General features: G+C 44.4%; 1 protein-coding gene across 5 annotated transcripts in view; it reads left to right on the plus strand.

Annotated features, from left to right (window-relative positions):
* The window catches only part of KIF13A (kinesin family member 13A), a 189276-nt gene that overhangs the window by 117682 nt on the left and 50923 nt on the right, over positions 1-20671 (plus strand). For all 5 annotated transcript variants that reach the window (XM_037893076.2, XM_037893074.2, XM_037893075.2 and 2 more), the window contains exons 10-14: positions 70-181; positions 1920-2132; positions 5247-5357; positions 7434-7568; positions 20501-20631. In XM_037893076.2, coding sequence (XP_037749004.1) covers positions 70-181; positions 1920-2132; positions 5247-5357; positions 7434-7568; positions 20501-20631 — 702 coding nt within the window. The remainder of the gene's footprint in view (positions 1-69; positions 182-1919; positions 2133-5246; positions 5358-7433; positions 7569-20500; positions 20632-20671) is intronic.

Raw genomic sequence — 20671 nt, forward strand, 5'->3', positions numbered from 1 at the left:
TGCATTTTACCAAATCATGTTGTTTGGAATATATACACAAAGCTGTTTAATGTTTTGCTGTTTTCTTAGGTCACTCTCAACACTGGGGTTGGTTATATCATCACTTGCTGACCAAGCAGCAGGAAAGGGGAAAAACAAGTTTGTGCCTTATAGAGATTCTGTACTCACTTGGCTTCTCAAGGTAACGCATGGTCTCATTTCACCCTGTAGACCAGTGGTTTTCAAACTTTTTGAGCTGAGCCCCCCTTTTGACTTACAATTTTTAGTTGCCCCAGCCCCCAAACCAGACAAAACAGACCCACAGACTGGGTGGCCCCCTCAGGTGAGTCAGGGGTGGAGGTGGCGCTCTGTCTCCAAGCCCCGCCATGCAGGGCTGCCCCAAGCCTTGCCATGTGGGGCTCATCCAAGCCTCCGCTGCTGCCCTGGTTGCGGGGGAGGGAGCACAGTGTGGGCCCTGCGAGGGGCATTATGGTCACACATAGAGGAATGGGACTCTGAGCTCCACCCAGGAAAGTGTACAGTGACCCTGTGAATGCCAGGCTGTGAACAGGCAGACAGCTGAGCAAGCCATCTTCTACACAGTGAGCCACTGGGCGCCCTGGCTTTGCACCCCACCGTGACTCCTGCTTCGGGGTTTGGCTGCAGCAGGGGTGGAGAAGGAGCCACAGTGATCCCGAAGTAACACAGCTTGGGTGGTACTGACAGCATCTCCTTCCTGGGCTGCGCCGGGCTGCCTGTGGCTTTCCAGGACAGCTGCAGTCATGGGCAGGGAATAACCTTCCAGGGCACATGCGGCTGCCCACAGCGGGTGAAGATCCCATCCTTCTGCCTCAGCACTGGCCCGGAGGCCCCTGTTTGGGCTTCTTTATGCTGTTTGAAGGTTGACAGATTCCATCCCCCTGGGGGAGCCACGCCACCCTGATCTGGCCTGGGAAGGCTGCCTGCAATCCACTCATCCCCTGCACAAGGGCCTCAGACACACCCCGAGTGGCAGGAACCTATAGGCAGAGCGAAGCTCCCCACAGCGCTTTGGGCGCCTCATGCAGCTCTGGAACAATACAAGCCCCATCCCCCACCCCTCACCTTTGGTCCCAGGAGCCACTGTCCACACAGCCCCCTGGCGCTTCCTCTGTCCCCACACTTATCTGCGGCTCAAAATGGCAGCCTGTTTGACACTGGCTCTAAATGCCATGGGGGAAGGAATGTGAAGTCATCACGAGGGCAGCTATTGGAGTACAGCCATCCCTGTCACATGAGTGGGGAAGGGGTGGGATCTGTGTACGGGTTGGAGGAGTTGCTGTCCATTCCCAGCCCAGGCAGAAGTGCATCGTTGATCTTGCCACTGCCTGCTCCTCTGGATGACAGTCATGAGCAAAAAGACACAGGTCTCCTACATGTGGCCAGTTGAGCCCGCCTTCCTGAGCCACCTCAAGAGGGGGTTGGGTATCGGGAGGGGCCAGCCCTGCGCTGAACCTCCCCGAACATTCCTCCGCACTCCTCTGGAGAGATGCGCCCCACAGTTTGAAAACCTCTGCTGTAGACAAACTGTAAGCATGATGTGTTGTGGGATCTAAGCATACAGTTTTGATTTTTAATGAGCTGTGGAGTGGCTGCTGCTACAAACTTCTTTCTATACTACTAGGAAAAGATTCTCTGCTGCTGTTTTTGCTCTGCCTGCAGTGATATCTTATGACCTACGGTACTAATCTGTAGTGGGATCATGTCCAATGCACTGAGACCTAGAAATTGTTTGAGTTATAGATCAGATTCAAATTAATCAGTGCACTTTGGTGTCTAAATAGATGTCATATATATTTCAAATCCGTTCTTTACAAGGGCACCATTATGACTACAGAGAGAATGGGGTACGTTTTAATATGTCCTGTATTCCTCAAACTTTCGAAGATTATACTTTACAGGACAACTTGGGAGGAAACAGCCAAACTGCCATGATAGCCACAATTAGCCCATCAGCTGACAATTATGAAGAAACGCTCTCTACGCTGAGATATGCAGACAGAGCTAAAAGGATAGTTAATCATGCTGTGGTAAATGAAGATCCAAATGCCAGGGTCATTCGAGAACTACGTGAAGAAGTGGAAAAATTGAAAGAACAGCTCTCGCAAGCTGAGGTAAAGTTATTTGGAGCTCTGTGTATGTAGAGTTCTATAAGGAAATATCAAGTGTGTTGATAGGAATTTACTTCAATGTGTAGTTCTTACAACTAAGTTCGGAAGTGAGATTGCTATGTTAATTACATTGTAAGTCATTAACTTTGTTTCTTGAAATAAGCTGAAATATCTGATGGTTCATGAGCCTCTTGTAAGCATACACTGGGTTGTACAGAAGGTGTACCTTGCCAAACTAGATCCTTTCCTGAAGAACTTAATCTAAAGGCACAAGTAGATACTCTGTAGTACAGCATAGAACAGTCCGTGACCTGTGATCATAACTGCATAGTAGGTTTTCAACTTTTTATTGTGTTGTGGGGGTTTTTTTGGTATTTTTTGGTTTTTTTGGAAGGAGTGGGATGTAGCTTGGTTAAGTTAAATGGGGCAGTAAAAGACGTAGAGTCAGGAGACAAAAACACTAAGGGAACTGGTTTGCTGTGACCGCTGCCTATTATACTAATAGTAATGGTCTCCCTGTTAACCTTATTTTCCCCCATCTATATGATGTTTTCACCTCTTGTCTCCCACATAGATTGTAAGCTCTGTACGACAGAGGTTGTCTTTCCTGTGAGTGTGAGTGACCCTTTCCAGACTACTATACCCTTTTCAGGAGTCTGATGTGTCTTGCGTACCTCAAGTTTCACCTCACTTAAAAACTACTTGCTTACAAAATCAGACCTAAAAATACAAAAGTGTTGCAGCACACTGTTACTGAAAATTGCTGGCTTTCTCATTTTTACCATATAATTATAAAATAAATCAATTGGAATATTAATATCGTACTTACATTTCAGTGTATAGTATATAGAGTAGTATAAACAAGTAATTATATGAAATTTTAGTTTGTACTGACTTTGCTAGTGCTTTTTATGTAGCCTGTTGTAAAACTAGGCAAATATCTAGGTGAGTTGATGTGCCCCCTGGAAGACCTCTGCGTACCAGCGGGAGTATGCGTACCCCTGGTTGAGAACCACTGGCCTTATGGCATTTAGGTTCTGATCACTGAGCCCTCTGAGAGCTGCTTTGGACAAGCATAAAGAGTAGGAGATGAGATTAGAGATGAATGTGAGGGTGGATTTGTGTAGTGTAAGCAAGAAAGAGAAGCTAGTATAGAGGTTGCTAAAGAAGATATATGAGGCTGAAACGGCAAAGTTTCCATGAATTTCTGTTTTTCTTTGCACTGTAGACTATTGATTCTGTTCCATAAATTAAAACAATGCCTAATTTTACCTATTCTTCTAACCATTTAAAAAAAATCAGGTTATATTAGTTGTTTCTGTATTAAACTGTCATTTGTGTTCATGGTATGTGGGCAACCTCTGGCTGAATACTGTTGTCAAGCAGTGTTGGTATAGCCGCATTGGTCCCAGGATATTAGAGAGACAAGGTGAGTGAGGTAATATCTTTTATTGGATCAGCTTCAAAGTGATCCGATGAGATGAGCTTTCAAGCTTGCATAGATCGCTCCTTCAGGTCTGGGAAATGTACTCAGTGTGTCACAACTAAATACAAGGTGGAACAGATTGTTTAGCATAAGTGGTTAACATTTACTTCATTTTGAATGGTCCCTTGAAATATGGGTTTCCTCAAAGGAAACCTGTACAACACCTTCAAAAGATGAGCCATGGAGCTTAAATTTATAACTTTACTAGACACTAAAAATCATTGACTGAATGGAGAAACTGGATTTATGGCTTATTACAGCAATCTATAACCCACTTAACTCCTCCACCATTTTTTTTTCCTTTCACCCCTATGATTGGAGATGTGTTAATGGGCCACTTACCTTGAATGGTCCTTTAATATATATTAACTACTTATGCTAAACAATCTGTTCCACCTTGTATTTAGCTGTGGGACTCTGGGTATGTCTATACTACAATAAAAACCCCATGGCTGGCCCCTGCCAGCTGACTTGGGATAAGGGGCTACTTAATTGCAGAGTAGATGTTTGTGCTTGGGTTGAAACCCAGGCTCTAGAACCCTGCAAGATGGGAGGGCCCCAGAGCTCAGGCTGCAGCTTGAATATCTACATTGCAGTTAAACAGCCCCTTAGTACAAACCCCATGAGCCCAACTTGGCTGGCATGGGCCAGCTGTGGGTGTCTAATTGTAGTGTGGACGTACCCTCTCAGTACATTTCCCAGACCTGAAGAAGAGCTTTGTGTAAACTCGAAAGCTTGTCTCTCTCATCCGCAGAAGTTGATCTAATAAAATATATTACCTCACCCACTCTGTCTCTCTACTGTTGTCAAGGATGTATTTGAAGCTGCCTAAAAATGCTCTGAATTTACCCAAAATTACCTGTTGTCTTGTCTGTCTGACTAAATTATGTAAAACTTTCAAGCTTACTGTTCTCCTACCCTTTTACTGACACCAAAGAACCATGAGAAACAAAAATACCTACGGAATACCCACATGGATGGTCTCCCCACCTTATTTAATTTCTTTTTGACAATCATTAGGGTGAGAAACCTCTCCTAGTCCTAGAGCACATCTGATATTGCTTTATACCCACTGCCTGTCTCAGTTTTCATCTTCAATCCTCAATTTTTCTATAATTGGCTAGGACACCTACAAAATCAGAATAGGCAAAATATTAGGAACGCCACATGTGTCCTCAATCTAGTGAAGGCATTTAATTCAAATAGTTATAAGAAGAATAAATTAAAGAAAGGTGATTGAGAATATCCAAGTACAAAGGAATAACTTGTTAGATATTTTTGTTTGCATATAGTCACCCAGTTTTTGCATAAATATATTGGGTCAGATCTTCAGCTTTGATAAATCTGCATAGCTCTGTTGACTCTGATGGAGCGACCTAGATTTACACCAGCTGAAAAATTGTCCCATTATTGTCAACTCTTCTTTCAGTGCTCAACTAGGGATCTATGTCACATATTCACAGTTTCCCCTGTAAAATCAACTCAACAAAAAAAGGAAAAGTCCTGTCATGGCTCGATTGGTAATTTATTCCTATTGTGGCCAGCAGCTTGCTAAAACCAGCTTGAGCAGAGTTATTTTATGTATGATGATATTTTAAAATTGTAATAATTTTCTTCTTCTCAACATTAAGGCCTTGAAAGCACCAGAGCTGAAGGAAAAATTGGAAGAATCTGAAAAACTGATAAAAGAACTTACAGTCACCTGGGAGGAAAAGCTAAGGAAAACAGAAGAAATTGCACAGGTAGTCCAGATGCTTTAAATACTGAGATCTGGATCCTCAGCTGGTGTAAATCAACATAACTCTATAAACTTTAATGGATCTTTGCTGACTTACAATAGCTGAGAGTCTGGCCATGGATATTGCTGTTTCCTACTCCTTTACTTCTGTGGGGCACCATCTCTTGGTCTTTCATCCTTTCTCTGTATTTTCCATTTTTTTTATCTTTTCATTCTACCTTGTATCCAGAGTACAGTGTAATTTGCCGACACTGACAGTTTCATTAGAATAGATTTAATGGGATCGCTGCCATGATATATGCTTAAAACAAATGGCAGTGTGTACGGGCCACTTCAGATTTGTAAGACCAAAAGTAGAAACAGGAATACAATGGGTGAAATCATAGCTTCATTGAAGTCAATGAAAAAAAATTCAAATTGACTTCAGAATGGCCAGGATTTCATCAATGAATTCATCCATGTGTGCTATTATAAAACAGTTCTTAAACATGAAGTGACTCTGTAAAGTAAAGGAAAAAAAAATGTGTAAAAACAAATTAACTTACTGGTGTCATTAAGGGCTTGTCTACCCAAGGGCACTTGGGAAAATTATTCCGAATTAGCTAAAGGTGCAAATTAAAAATGGATTATTTAAACTTCATTGAACTCCTGAGTGGATACATTCAGAATTAAAGTGGCCTTAATTCAGTTTATCTTAATTCTGAACTAAGATAACCTAAATGAAGGCCAGTTCAGTTCTGAATGTGTCTACACAAGGGTTTACTACAGTTTAACTGATCCACTTTTAATTAAAAAGAAAAGGAGTACTTGTGGCACCTTAGAGATTAACAAGTTTATTAGCACATAAGCTTTCATGAGCTACAGCTCACTTCATCGGATGCAGCCTTAGCTAATTTGGATAAATTTTTCTGAGTGTCCCGTTGTAGACAACCCTAACATTACCTTTGATTAGAATTTACAGAATTTTTAGATTCTGATTTATTTGCCATCATTTATGTTGTTTGTTCTTTGTGGGTTGTAGAGTGAATGAGTCAATTACACTTTAAAGTTCTCACGCATCAGCAGTGTGTTATGATGTTTGGGTTGCAACCACTACAAAATAACATTTAGATCCAAACACAAACAGTTTTGCTGAATTACTTACAAAACTGGGGAAATGTTTCCATTAGTATTAAGTACTTTGTAGCTTTTTAAAAACAAAATAAAACTTTGAGCCCAAGCTACTTTATGGCATGCCCCTAAACCTGAAATCATAGCTGCTAGTATAGGCACCAACTCTGTGGGTGCTCCGGGGCTGGAGCACCCATGGGGAAAAAGTAGTGGGTGCTCTGCTCCCACTGGCAGCCAAGCTCCCCTCACCCCTTGCCCCACCTCTTCGTCCTCCCCTGAGTGCGCAGCGTCCCCACTCCTCTGCCTACCTCCCAGCGTTTCCCTCCAGGCCGCCACCAAACAGCTGTTGGCAGCGTTAGCACGCTCTGGGAGTGAGGGGGAGGAGCGGGAACATGGTGCAGTCAGGAAGAGGCGGGGCTGGGGCTGATATTTGGGGAAGGAGTTGGAATATTGGCAGGGAGGGGCGGAGTTGGGGCGGGGACTTTGGGGAAGGAGTTGGAATGGGGGCGGGGGTCAAGAGGGGGTTGAGCACCCGTGGGAAAGAGGGGAAGTTGGCGCCTATGGCTGCTAGTATGCTTATCTTTCTAGTATTTGCATGTAATGTGACAAATTTGCAATGGACATGATGAGTCGGAACCTGATTCTGCAACCCATATGGTGCATAGTAGTTACTCATGTGAGCAGTCCCACTGAAGTTGGTAGGACTACTTGCCTAAGTAAGTGCTTTTCAAAGTGAGTGAACATTAAAGGAGTAGGTCATGGTGCATAACATTAAAATCTAGAAAAGAATACAGGGTATGATCACTGTCTATTTTAGTTAATCCTTTTACTGTAACTTATGTGATAATACTTTTAGTAGCTGTGTCCTGTATGTAGATTAGTATTCAGCTTTACTCCTTGCTCTCATTTAGTTATTTTATTGTCTCAGCAAACTATAATATGTGAGTTCAACCTTTTTATGTGTTTGTAGGAGAGGCAAAGGCAACTAGAAAGCATGGGAATTTCCCTAGAGTCCTCTGGTATCAAGGTTGGGGATGACAAGTGTTACCTGGTTAATCTGAATGCAGACCCTGCACTCAATGAGCTCTTGGTTTATTATTTAAAGGTAAGAATGCAAACAGGACACTGACATATTTAACAAATCATATTGAAGACCAATCTTGTTTTTAATTTCTGAAAGAATTTGGAATTTAGAGTGATGGACGTATAGTATTGGTGACAGCAAATTAGAGTTGTCTTGATTTTCCCCTCAATTGTGTAGACTTATATTTTCCCTGGCACTTTAGCTCCATTGACTTCAATGGAATAACTCCTGATTCACGATGGTGAACAGGAGAACCAGGCTCAGTGTGTGCAAGTGTTATGTAAACTCTTGTATTGCAGCCTCAGTTTTTCCAACTGAAACTAGTTGTGACTCCCCTTTGGACTCCATCAGCACTGCTCCCAAGAGGTTGATGTGAGGCACTCCTGCACAGCACTTGCAATTCCTTCCTACCCATGAAGTGAGAATTGGATTCCAGGGATCAAATCTGGAAACTACCATCTGTCTAGCCCCACAGTGTTTGATTTCTATACCATATTAGCATGGGCTAGTTCTAAGAAACAATTCAAGTATTCTGAACAAATGGTTCCATAATTCATTCAATGACTATCAGATAACCTCAACTGACAAGTAAAAAGATTTTAGGGTTATTTTTGTTTTCACTGTCAGACACACCTTGGCTCTCTGAGCACATATGCGGGGGTCCTTTCCTTATGCATTTTAACCCATAATAAAGTTTTTGCAGGCCAAATTAAGCCCCCAGTTACACCTGTGCAACTCCACTGTCTTCAGTAGATTTGCACAGTGTACCTGATTGAAACTTGGTGCTGGATTCCATCACCCTCACTCACGCTGTATAGTACTGTACTTCCTAAATTGTCCCATTGATTCTAATGGGCGTACTCATAGAGTAATGTACTACCCAGTATGTGTAAGGGTGGTAGAATCTGTCCCTTAGGCCTGGTCTACACTACGGGGTTAGGTCGAATTTAGCCATGTTAGGTCGATTTTCAAATGAATGTGTCCACACAACCAACTCCGTTCCATCGACTTAAAGGGCTCTTAAAATAGATTTCTGTACTCCTCCCCAGCGAGGGGAGTAGCGCTAAAATCGACCTTGCTGGGTTGAATTTGGAGTAGTGCGGCTGCAAATCGATGGTATTGGCTTCCAGGAGCTATCCCAGAGTGCTCCATTGTGACTGCTCTGGACAGCACTTTGAACTCTGATGCACTAGCCAGGTACACAAGAAAAGCCCTGGGAACTTTTGAATTTAATTTCCTGTTTGGTCAGCATGGCGAACTCAGCAGCACAGGTGACCAGGCAGTCCCCCCAGAATCGCGAACGAGCTCCAGCATGAACCAAAAGGGAGACACTGGATCTGATTGCTGTATGGGGAGAAGCATCTGTACAGGCAGAACTCCGATCAAAAAGAAGAAATGCAAATATATTTGCCAAAATCTCACAGGGAATGTTGGAGAGATGCTACAACAGGGACACACAGCAGTGCCGCGTGAAAGTTAAGGAGCTGAGGCAAGCCTACCAAAAGACAAAGGAGGCAAACAGTCGCTCTGGGTCAGAGCCCCATACATGCCACTTCTATGATCAGCTGCATGCCATTCTAGGAGGGGACCCGACCACTACCCCCCCACTGTCCGTGGACACCTGCAAGGGGGGAGTCTCATGTAACAGGGAGGAGGATTTTGTGGAGGAGGAGGAGAATTCACAGCAGGCAAGCCGTGAATCCGTTCTCCCCGGCACCGACGACCTTTTCATCACCCTGGAGCCAATACCCTCCGAAGGCAGGATCCCCAACCCTGAAGCTGGAGAAGGCACCTCTGGCGAGTGCACATTTGTAACTACAGTACAGGGTTTAAAAGCAATAGTGTTTGATTTGCCATGAAGAATTGGGATGCATTCGTGGCCAGTACAGCTACTGGAAAAGTCTGTTCACATGTCTGGGGATGGAGCGGGAATCCTTCAGGGACATCTCCATGAAGCTCTCCTGGAGGTACTCTGAAAGTATTCTGGGATCATTGCATCACAAAGCATGGCAGCGAATGGTCCTGGGTTTTGGTCGCATTCAAGCAACATTCGGTCTATATCTTTCTGTGTTAGCGTCAGGAGAGTGATATCATTCATGGTCACCTGGTTGAAATAGGGGAATTTTTGTAAGGGAACAGTAAAAGGACCCCGTTCATGCTGGGCTGTTTGCGCTTGGCTAAAAGGGATCATCCTGGAGAAAAGCCATACCGTGGGGTGGGGAGAGGTGTGTGCTGCACATCCACCTGAAAACTGCAGCCCCTCCTTTTAAATGTGAAACCCAATCCATTGCTTGCTATGGGAAAGGATGGTGCTGCAGTTTGAAACCATTCCCATGTGTTATGCTTAAGAAGCCAACCCTGCGTACCCTTTGCCTTACCATGGCTGCATGGAAACTGAATTCTGTTGCCCAGCCGTGTGTGATGTCACCATACCGGCAGGCGCTCAATATAAAAGGCAAAATGTGATCTTGTACCTAAAGCACATGTGCTGTCTGCTGTGAATTGCTTGATTCACTATGAAAGAGTCTCCCTTTTTTCTCAGAAATGTATCATCTTAAATTTTACTCTCCCTTTTTATCTCCTCCCAGGTGCAAATGTTTCTAGGCTCCCCCATCATCTCCGTCCCTGAGGTTATCACAGATTAGAAGGCGAAAAAAAACACACTTGCCATGACATGTTTTCTGAGCTCATGCAGTCCTCCCACACTGATAGGGCACAGCTGAATGCATGGAGGCATTCAGTGTTAGAGGCTATGAAAGCGTTAAGTGAGCACAAAGAGTAGAGGCAGGAGGCAATGCTAAGGCTAATGGGGAAGCAAACGGACATGATGAAGCGTCTGGTGCAGCTGCAGGAAAGCCAACAAGAGCACAGACCCCCGCTGCATCCGTTGTACAACCGCCTGCCCTCCTCCCCAAGTTCCATATCCTCCTCACCCAGATGCCCAAGAACTTGCGGGAGGGGGAGGCTCCAGGCACCCAGCCACTGCACTCCAGAGGATGGCCCAAGCAACAGAAGGCTGTTATTCAAACAGTTTGATTTGTAGTGTGTCTACAGTAAGAAATGTGGCCTTGTCCTTCCCTCCTCCTGCACCTCACCCCACTCGGGCTAACCTTGTTAGTTATCTCCCTTTTTTTTTTTAATTAATAAAGAAAGAATGCATGGTTTCAAAACAATAGTTACTTTATTTCGAAGGGGGGGCGGGTGGTTGGCTTACAGGAAATTAAAATCAACAAAGGGGGCGGATTTGCATCAAGGAGAAATACATACAACTGTCACACCGAAGCCTGGCCAGTCATAAAACTGGTTTTCAAAACCTCTTTGATGTGCAGTGCGCCTTGCTGTGCTCTTCTAATTGCCCTGGTGTCTGGCTACTCAAAATCTGACACCAGGCGATTTGCCTCAACCCCCCACCCTGCCATAAACGTCTCCCCCTTATTCTCACAGATATTATGGAGCACACAGCAAGCAGCAATAATAATGGGAATGTTGGTTGCGCTGAGGTCTGACCTAGTCAGCAGACAGCGCCAGCGAGCTTTTAAACGTCCACAGGCGCATTCTACCACCATTCTGCACTTACTCAGCCTATAGTTGAACTGCTCCTTACTACTGTCCAGGCTGCCTGTGTATGGCTTCATGAGCCATGGGAGCAAGGGGTAGGCTGGGTCCTCAAGGATAACTATTGGCATTTCAACATCCCCAATGGTAATTTTCTGGTCTGGGAAGTAAGTCCCTTCTTGCAGCTGCTCGAACAGCCCGGAGTTCCTAAAGATGCGAGCGTCATGCATCTTTCCCGGCTATCCCACGTTGATGTTGGTGAAATGTCCCTTGTGATCCACCAGTGCTTGCAGCACCATTGGGAAGTACCCCTTGCGCTTTACGTACTGGTTGGCAAGGTGGTCTGGTGCCAGGATAGGGATATGTGTTCTGTCTGTTGCCCCACCACAATTAGGGAACCCCATTGCAGCAAAGCCATCCACTATGACTTGCACGTTTCCCAGAGTCACTACCCTTGATAGCAGTAGCTCAGTGATTGCGTTGGCTACTTGGATCACAGCAGCCCCCACAGTAAATTGATTCCCTACTGACCGGTAGCAGTCAAGCGTAGCAAGCTTCCACAGGGCTATCAGCACTTGCTTCTCAACTGTCAGGGCAGCTCTCATCTTGGTATTCCTGCACTTCAGGGTGGGGGAAAGCAACTCAGAGTTCCAGGAAAGTGGCCTTACGCATGCAAAAGTTTCACAGCCACTGGGAATCATCCCAGACCTGCAACACTATGTGGTCAGACCAGTCTGTGTTTGTTTGCTGGGCCCAGAATTGGCATTCCACTGTATCAACAGCCCCACTGCCACCATGATGTCCCAATTGCCACAGCCCATGCTTTCAGGAACGTCTGGGTCCATGACCTCATCAAAATCGTCCTCGTGGTGGCATCTCTTAGCCTGGTTCTGCATATACTCCAGGATAATTTGCGAGGTGTTTACAATGCTCACAACAGCAGCGGTGAGGTGAGCGGGCTCCATGCTTGCCGTGGTATGGCATCTGCAGGAGAGCAGAGTTGCAGCGGAAGCGGTGGATGACGATGGATGCCACAAGAATAGATATTTATACAGAATGACGAGAGGACCTGCAAGGTGAATTCATGGCACCAGGAGAGCAGAGTTGCAGCGGAAGCCATGGATGATGACAACATGGAGAAATTTGCTATTGAGACTGAGCTCATTTACAGGAGCAGGAGAGCAGAGTTGCAGCAGAAGCGGTGGACGATGACTGTTAGCAGTTGTACTGCACTGTTTGCTGACAGCAGCACCCAGGACACAACAGCATCGGTGATGGTGAGCTGAGCTGAGCGGGCTCCATGCTTGCCGTGGTATGGCATCTGCACGGAAAAAAGGTGCGAAACGATTGTCTGCCGTTGCTTTCACGGAGGGAGGGGTGGCTGACGACATGTACCCAAAACCACCCACGACAATGTTTTTGCCCCATCAGGCATTGCGACCTTAACCCAGAATTCCAATGGGCGGCGGAGACTGCAGGAACTGTGGGATAACTACCCACAGTGCACCGCTCCATAAGTCGATGCTAGCCACGGTAATGAGGATGCACTCCACCGACTTAATGCACTTAGTGTGGACATACGCAATCCCACTGTAAAAAATCGGCTTCTATAAAATCGACCTAATTTCGTAATGTAGACATACCCTTAATAAGCAAGTGTGTTGATGCTAAAGAAGAAATAGAGTGTAGCTTTCTTTCTTTTAGCAGTGTTGGCTAACAGGAGCAAAAGGCAGTAAAAATGTACTTTTGCTCTCTAAAGTGAGCAGATATAATTCTGAATACATACAGGGGGCAAATCTGATTTTTTTTTTTTTAAACTTCATTTTCAGTTTCCGATTACAGAAAAACTTCTAGTCATGTAGCTCTTAATAGCCTTATATCATTTAAAATATTACATCATGATAAACATTTAAAATACAGAAAGCCAGTCTAATCAGTATGAAAGGGCCATTTTTGGTAGTCACTCTTAAGAGTAAAAACACACTTTAAGTGTAACATAATAAAGCTGTTAAACATCAGAGTAATTCATTTTTCCTTACTTTTTTCTTCATGACACTAACTTCTGCCCATTCCCGTTACCAGCTTCGGTCCCTGAGATCTCCCCGACATAGTTGAGGAAGACAGCAAGCCAGTCCCTAATATCAAACAGGTTGAGAAACTGGACTAGACTATCCACAAGGTTCTTTCCAGCCCTGGCTTTATCCATGCAGCTCACATGGACATCAGCTGTGTCGTTAGGTGTTGGCATGTTGCTCCAGAAATGTACCCACCTTCTTCGAGTAATGTCTCTATTGGTGCTCCACTTTAGGTGTGTGTAGACCCTATGTGCCTTGGATTTGAGATTTTTTGTAGCAGTGCCTATTCAGCTCACACGTGTGCTCTATACGTTATAGAATCATAGACTTTAAAGTCAGAAGGGGCCATTATGATTGTCTAGTCTGACCTCCTGCACAGCGCAGGCCACAGAATCTCACCCACCCACTCCTGTAACAAACCTCTAACCTATGTCTGAGCTGTTGAAGTCCTGAAATCGTGGTTTAAAGACTTTGAGGTGCAGAGGATCCTCCAGCAAGTGACCTGTGCCACACGCTGCAGAGGAAGGCGAAAAACCCCCAGGGCCTCTGCCAATCTGCTCTGGAAGAAAATTCCTTCCCGACCCCAAATATGGCGATCAGCTAAACCCTGAGCATGTGGGCAAGACTCGCCAGCCAGCCACCCAGGAAAGAATTCTCTGTAGTAACTCAGATCCCACCCCATCTAACATCCCATCACAGGCCGCCGGGCATATTTACCGTTAATAGTTGAAGATTAATTAATTGCCAAAATTAGGCTATCCCATCATATCATCCCTTCCATAAACTTATCAAGCTTAGTCTTGAAGCCAGATATGTCTTTTGCCCCCACTGCTTCCCTTGGAAGGCTGTTCCAGAACTTCATTCTTCTGACGGTTAGAAACCTTCGTCTAATTTCAAGTCTAAACTTCCTGATGGCCGGTTTATATCCATTTGTTCTTGTGTCCACATTGGTACTGAGCCACTTCCTTGTGCCCTGTACCAAGGATATATAGGGCAGGGTGGGTAAACCACCCTCAGTATATTCTCAGCTGCCTCAGCCTGAGACAGAGCATTTAATGTGCCCTCTTATATTGTTCAAAGCTTTTTCTTGCATCTAGTTTATCTTTTTTTTTCTTTAACTTTTTCTTATACCTGCTCCATTTTGTAGAAGTTTGTTTATAATCCCTTCCCTTCCAGGAGTTTTTACTTGCAAGATCCCAGTTGTCCTGGGGTAAGCTTCAAATGTTGCCTCGCTTGCCAGGGAGCTCTCCCAGTCAGGGGCCTGCATTCTTGGTGTATCTGTTTCTTGGGGAAAATGCATATCCCTCAGAAGTGTAGCATCTGCTAGGCATTTAAAATCAGAGGTAGGAAGAATTGGGAGATAAAACTTAAGTTCTTAATGATGCAAGATTCTCTCTGTCCGGCCTCAGATCCAAGCCAGGAGACCGCACCCCAGTCATCTGCCTCTGAGTGAGCATAGCCCCATCAATGTCTGCACGTTTGTCCAGACCTGTTCAGGAGAGACCCATAAAAAGAGGACTCATTCTCCTCATAAAGAATTCACTTTGAAAGCGCCTCAGTCTCCTCAACATTAGACCGCATTGGAGACCGCACATCTCAATATGGGTATCACTGAGGCTCCAGGCTCTGTTGGTACCAACCTTATGCTAAGGACTTTGAGCTCCTCTAAGACTAAAGGCTCCAGACATGCCTCGGTACCTGGGTCGTCCTCCGTACTTGCAGAACCAAGACCCTTTAGCGAAGGCATCTAAGTACTCTCCTTCTTAAAGGGTGACACCTACAACCCTTTCCATACCTAAGCTGCTCACCCAGACACCTGTGGTACCAAGGAGATGCCACACTTCTCATGCATTCTTGGCTCCTCCCAAGCAACCATCTTCTTCAGTACCCTCAACCTCCATTGGACAAGACTCACCCGAACAGTCTGTGCCCTCAGTGCTGACTGTGGAACGTTGCCCCTTGCCAACTCACACCCATACACCATCACAGGAATTTAGATACTCCAGAGACTTATTTGTCTCAGATGAGCCAGAGTCTTCCCAGCTAGTGGGTGAATGTCTGTTGGTACAGAGATTGACATGGTCACCAAAGTTAGTATTTCCCCCGGTACAGCTTGTTCACCAACTCCTCCTGAGATTGGTAGAGCTCCTCCTTTAGGTGAGGAGGAGTTCTCTTCCGACTCCCAGAACTCAATGCAGGATTCCCTTACTTAAACCAAGCAAAGGACCTTACATCTGACCCTTCTGGGGAAAGGGAGAAGCTACACCCAGGATGGACTTGTCCCCCTTCATGCTGGTTTGAGCAGCATTGGATGCCACCACCCATAACTTATGGACCTCTTCAGTGACCATACTGGAGTGCTTGGGGTGCATATAGCTAGCAGTTTTCACGGGTCCCTAGTTCTTTTTGTGGGGACCATAGAAGGAAACATTCTCCTACTTCACCTCCTCCACTATGTCAGCCAGAGGAATCCTTCGAAGAGTGGGGGGTCAGAGCAGGTAAGGAGGCTATTCCACAAATAACTATTTCCTCATCTTCTCCAGATGAGAAGATGCCTTCTCTGGCAGATGACTTCAGACAATTCCAGGACTTAATTAAATATATTGCAAACTACTTACAGATTCCTGTAGAGGAGGTCAGAAAGTCACAGAATAAGTCCTGGATATTCTACAGTGGACACATGGTCATCAATAAAGCCCTGCTGGATCCTGCCAAGACCATTTGGCACAGCCCAGCAACAATACCGTTGACATGCAAGTGTGCCAATTAAAAATAAATAAATTACGTCCCAACCAAGAACTCTGCATTTTTATTGTCCCATCCTGCACTTAAGTGTCTTGTTGTAGAAGCAGTGAGTAAATGTGGTAGACAGCAGCACACTGAATCCACACCTTATGATAAAGACCAAAAACATCTTGACCTGTTCAGCCATAAGACTTCCTCATCTGGAAAGCTTCAGTTTAGAATTGCATATTTCCAGGCTCTTATGGCAAAATATAACCATCAAATTATTCTAAGTTTACTACCTTTATTGAGCACCTTCTTGCAGAAGATCGTGAACAATTCCAATCCATTATTAATGAGGGTCAGCTGCTAGCTAGGACCTCATTGCAAGTGACGATACAGTTGACACTGCGGCTTGTTCTATGTCTACAGCAGTGGTCATGTTTTGAGCATCCTGGCTCTAACTGTCTGGGTTCCAGAGAAAGGTCCAAAATATGGTAGAGTACCTCCCCTATGAGCTATTAAAACTCTTTGTTGAATCCACCGATGAATCCTTGCACAACCTAAAGGATTCCAGGGTCACCTTGTGATTCCTTGAAATGTATACACCTGCAAGCAAACAAAAGTTTAGCAGGTTTCAAACGGCACAGAGATCCTGTCCTATTAAATTTTCAGGATTTCAGAGCTCCTCATAAAGAAGCTGAGGTTGCGAAGACAGAGGCTGCCTACTTTGTTTGCATCTACAACATCAAAATTACAGTTTTGACAGATTGGTTGAGGGTTTGGAACAATCTCACATCATGGAGCTGCAACCACACCATTCTACCTGCCTCTTCCCACTTCGGAATCTGTCTCCACCATTTTCATTCTGCATGGCAGAAGATTACATCATGGGTGTTGAGGTTCTAAGATCAGGTTACTCCATCCATTTAACTTCCCTTCCCTGTCCCTTTTCAGGGACTTCTCTCATGAGCAGTTCTGATATGGGAGATAGATTCCCTTCTATGCATATGAGTCATAGAACCAGTTCCAGCTCACCACAGGGGGAAGAGATTTTAGTCCAAGTATTTTATGGTCCCCAAAAAGTACAGGGGCTGGAGACTGATTGTACATCTAAGACTCTAAAACAACTTTGTGACAATACAAAAATTCAAGGTGGTGACTCTTGCAGCTATAATTCCGTAGTTGGAGCCAGAAGATTCATTTTTGGTCCTTGGCTTTCAGGATTCATATTTTCGTGTCATGATTCATCTTTCTCACAAGAGATCCTTTCAGTTTTCTGGTTGGTCAAGATCACTTCCAGTATCAAGTGCTTCCTTTTAGACTTTTTTCTGTCCCAACGGTGGTATTGAACGTATTGGCCATGGTCACCGCTTATCTTCAACTGGGGATAATTGTTTTTCTATACCTTGATGATTGGCTGCTCGAGGACTGGTCTTACAACAAGGTTCTCTCTGCCATAAAGACAGCAATGTCCTGGTTCCTCAGGCTAGGTCTTCAGTGCAACATTGAGAAATCCACTTTGAGCCCTGTGCAAATGATAGAATTCAAAGGGGCCCCCTCAGTTGCAGTATCAGTCAGAGCTTACCTTCCCATGGATAGGTTCATGATATTAACAAATCTCATTTCAAAAATTCAAGGCAGTCCACAGACATCAACAAGAAATTGTCTTCAACTGTGGGGACAGCTTCTACCTTTGTGATGCGAGATGACAGATTATGCTGCGCTGTTTCCAGGGATGGCTCAGGACAGTTGATACCCCCAAACAATGTATGTGCCTGAACAGACTGGTGTCAGAGAGACTGTCAATTGGTGGAAGAACCTAAGCAATGTATGTGCAGGTGTTTCATTAACCAGTCCTCCCCAACTATCACCATAATGGCAGATGCCTCCTTGGTAGGTTTGGGGGAGGGGGCATTTAGGGAACCACACCATTCAAAGCAAATTGTCTGCTAAGAAGCATTATTACACCTCAACCTCAAGGGCCATCTGGATTGCCTGGTCTCGCTTCCTTCCATTAATCTGGGACAAATCCATCAAAATCACAACAGACAAAGTAGCCTGTATGTTCTACATCAACCGATGGGAGAGTGAGGGGGGAGGAGATCCCCTTCCCTTTTTGCAGAAGCAATAAAGCTATGGGATTCGTATATAGCCAATCACATCCTTATTTCAGCAACTTACCTTCCAGACCTACAAAACATCATAACTGACAATCTAAGCAGATGCTTCCTTCAAGATTACAAATGGGGAGTTGGACTTCTAGACACTCAATCATATATTTCTGACTTGAGGTTTTCCAGAAGTGGATCTCTTTGTCACCCTTACCAACAGGCAATTTTGCTCAAAAGGAGGGTTTAGGCCCTCACACACTGGAAGATGTTTCCTTGTTCTGTGGACAAGAGGCCTTCTGTTTGTATTTCCTCCAGTGCCCCTGATATTGAGAGTGGTGAAGAAGATCAAGCAAGAGAAAGTCAGGATCATATTAATCATTCTAGTGTGGCCCAGGCAGACCTAGTATCCTTACTTGATTCTTCCCTCCGTTTGTCTGGTGATGAGTCTTCTGTCAATGCCCAGTCTTCTGTGTCAAGACACTGTTCAGACTCTCCATCCCAACCAAGGAATCCTTTGCCTCAAGGCTTGGTTACTCAAAGGTTCACAGGAATAGAGACTTCCTGCTCTGCAGAGGTACAGTAAGTGTTATTAAACAGTAGGAAAAAGTCTGTGCGAAATATTTACCTGCAAAAATGGAAAAGATTTCACCACTAGTGTGACCAGCAACATCTTTCATCTGTTTCATCTTCCTTCTTTGCTGTCTTCAACTATCTGCTGGCATTAAAATCAGGATTATTTATGAGTTACATTGGGTTCACTTGGTTACTATAATGGCTTTTGTTCCCCGGTTGAGGGATTCTCAGTGTTTGATCATCCCGCCACAGTGAGATTCATTCAGGGGTTGAGGAGCTTTTTTCCTCACATTAGAGATCCCATCCCTGTATGGGATTTAAATTTCGTATTCAAATGTCTTATAAAACCCACTTTGGAACAGAGAGCCACCTGTTCCCTTCTTCACCTGGCAATGAAAACAGCTTTTTTGGTGGTCATCACTTCTGCTCAAAGAATTGGGGAAATAGGAGCTTTAATGGCAGACTCTCCCTTTACAGTGTTTTCCAAGAACAAAAAATTAGTGTGCATCCTAAGTTTCTACCTAAGACAGTGTCTGAATTCCACATCAATCAAGGCATCAATCTCCAGTTTTTTTCCCCAAACCATGTCAGACCAGGTAAATTCTGCTTTCCATAATTTAGACAACAGGAGGGAACTAGTCTTCTATTTGGAAAGAACCAGATTATTTAGAAGTTTCCCATACTGTTTCAATTGCCATCAGACCCAAAGGTACCACAGTTTCTACCCAGAGACTCTTGAGGTAGATTTCTGGATGTATTTTTTCTTGTTATGAAGCTGCCAATATACAGCCCCCTTCTAGGGCATTAGCCCATTTCATGAAGTCTCTTTCTATCTCTATGGCATTACTCAAACACATCCTCTTTACTGAGATCTGCAAGGCTGCAGCTTGGACTTTAATACATACTTTTTCCAAGCACTAAGCGGTTATTCATTCTTCTAGATGAGAAGCTGTGCTTGGGAATCCGGTCTTTTGTTCAGTGTTGGACTTGGCTCCAAAGCTCTCTCCTCCTCATGAGGGTTCTGCTCAGAAGTCACTTGAAGTGGCACACTCATAGGGACAGTACTAGAAGTAGTAAAGGTTACTCACTTTGAGCAGCAAATGTTCTTTGAGATGTGTGTCTCTGTGGGTACTCCACAACTTGCCCTCCTTCCCGTCTGCTTCAGAATTTCCTCTGTGTGACTTTATGGTGGAGAAGGAACTGAGGGCAGTGCATCTGTACAGCCCTATGTACCCTCGGAATATGGGGCACGAGGATGCGTGATGCACATGCATGGGACAAACGGCCATTACTACCAAAATTCTTGGATCAAAGGCACGTGGGATGCAAGTGCATCTGAAATGGAGCACCTATAGGGGGACACAGTTGAAACGCCAGTTACTGCCCAAGATGAGTAACCTCTCCATTTGGGTCAGATTCTAAGAGACAAAAGCTATGGAACTTAGTTGACGAATACAGTATGCTTACCTCAGTTCTAGTTTGCCCAACTTTTGCAGCCCATGTTGTCCTCTCTTATGGACTGCGGGACACAACTCATTTTCCTTACCATGTGCAGTAATGCATAGGCACCACAGAGACTTGTGAACATTTTAAATCAGAATTAAATTGTTTCTGTGGTGTTTAATGATTTATAGAACAAAACTACTAAGATGAAATGCTGCATAGAAGAATTGGTCAGTTGCCTCTTTTAGTCTTACCTCTGTCAGACCAGCATCATTTTTTGCTGTGTGGAAGTCCTCAGCATAGGATTTCAGAGTGTTGGTTATATATTTTCTGGATGTATTTTTTCTTGTTATGAAGCTGCCAATATGTTATGTTAATATTTTTGTTGTAAGTTGTATCTGATAAGTTATATAAAGGGAAGCAGTTTTCTTGATTTTCATTGACATTTTATTAATAACCTATGAAACAGGATCACACCAGGGTTGGTGCAGATACCTCTCAGGACATACAGCTGTTTGGTATAGGGATCCAACCAGAGCACTGTGAGATTGACATTGCATTAGATGGGGAAGTTTCTCTCTCACCAAAAGAAAATGCAAGGTAAGGAAGTTCAGCACACTTGTCCTGTGCAATGTTTGCT

This window comes from Chelonia mydas, chromosome 2, assembly GCF_015237465.2.
Source record: "Chelonia mydas isolate rCheMyd1 chromosome 2, rCheMyd1.pri.v2, whole genome shotgun sequence".
NCBI lineage: Eukaryota > Metazoa > Chordata > Testudines > Cheloniidae > Chelonia > Chelonia mydas.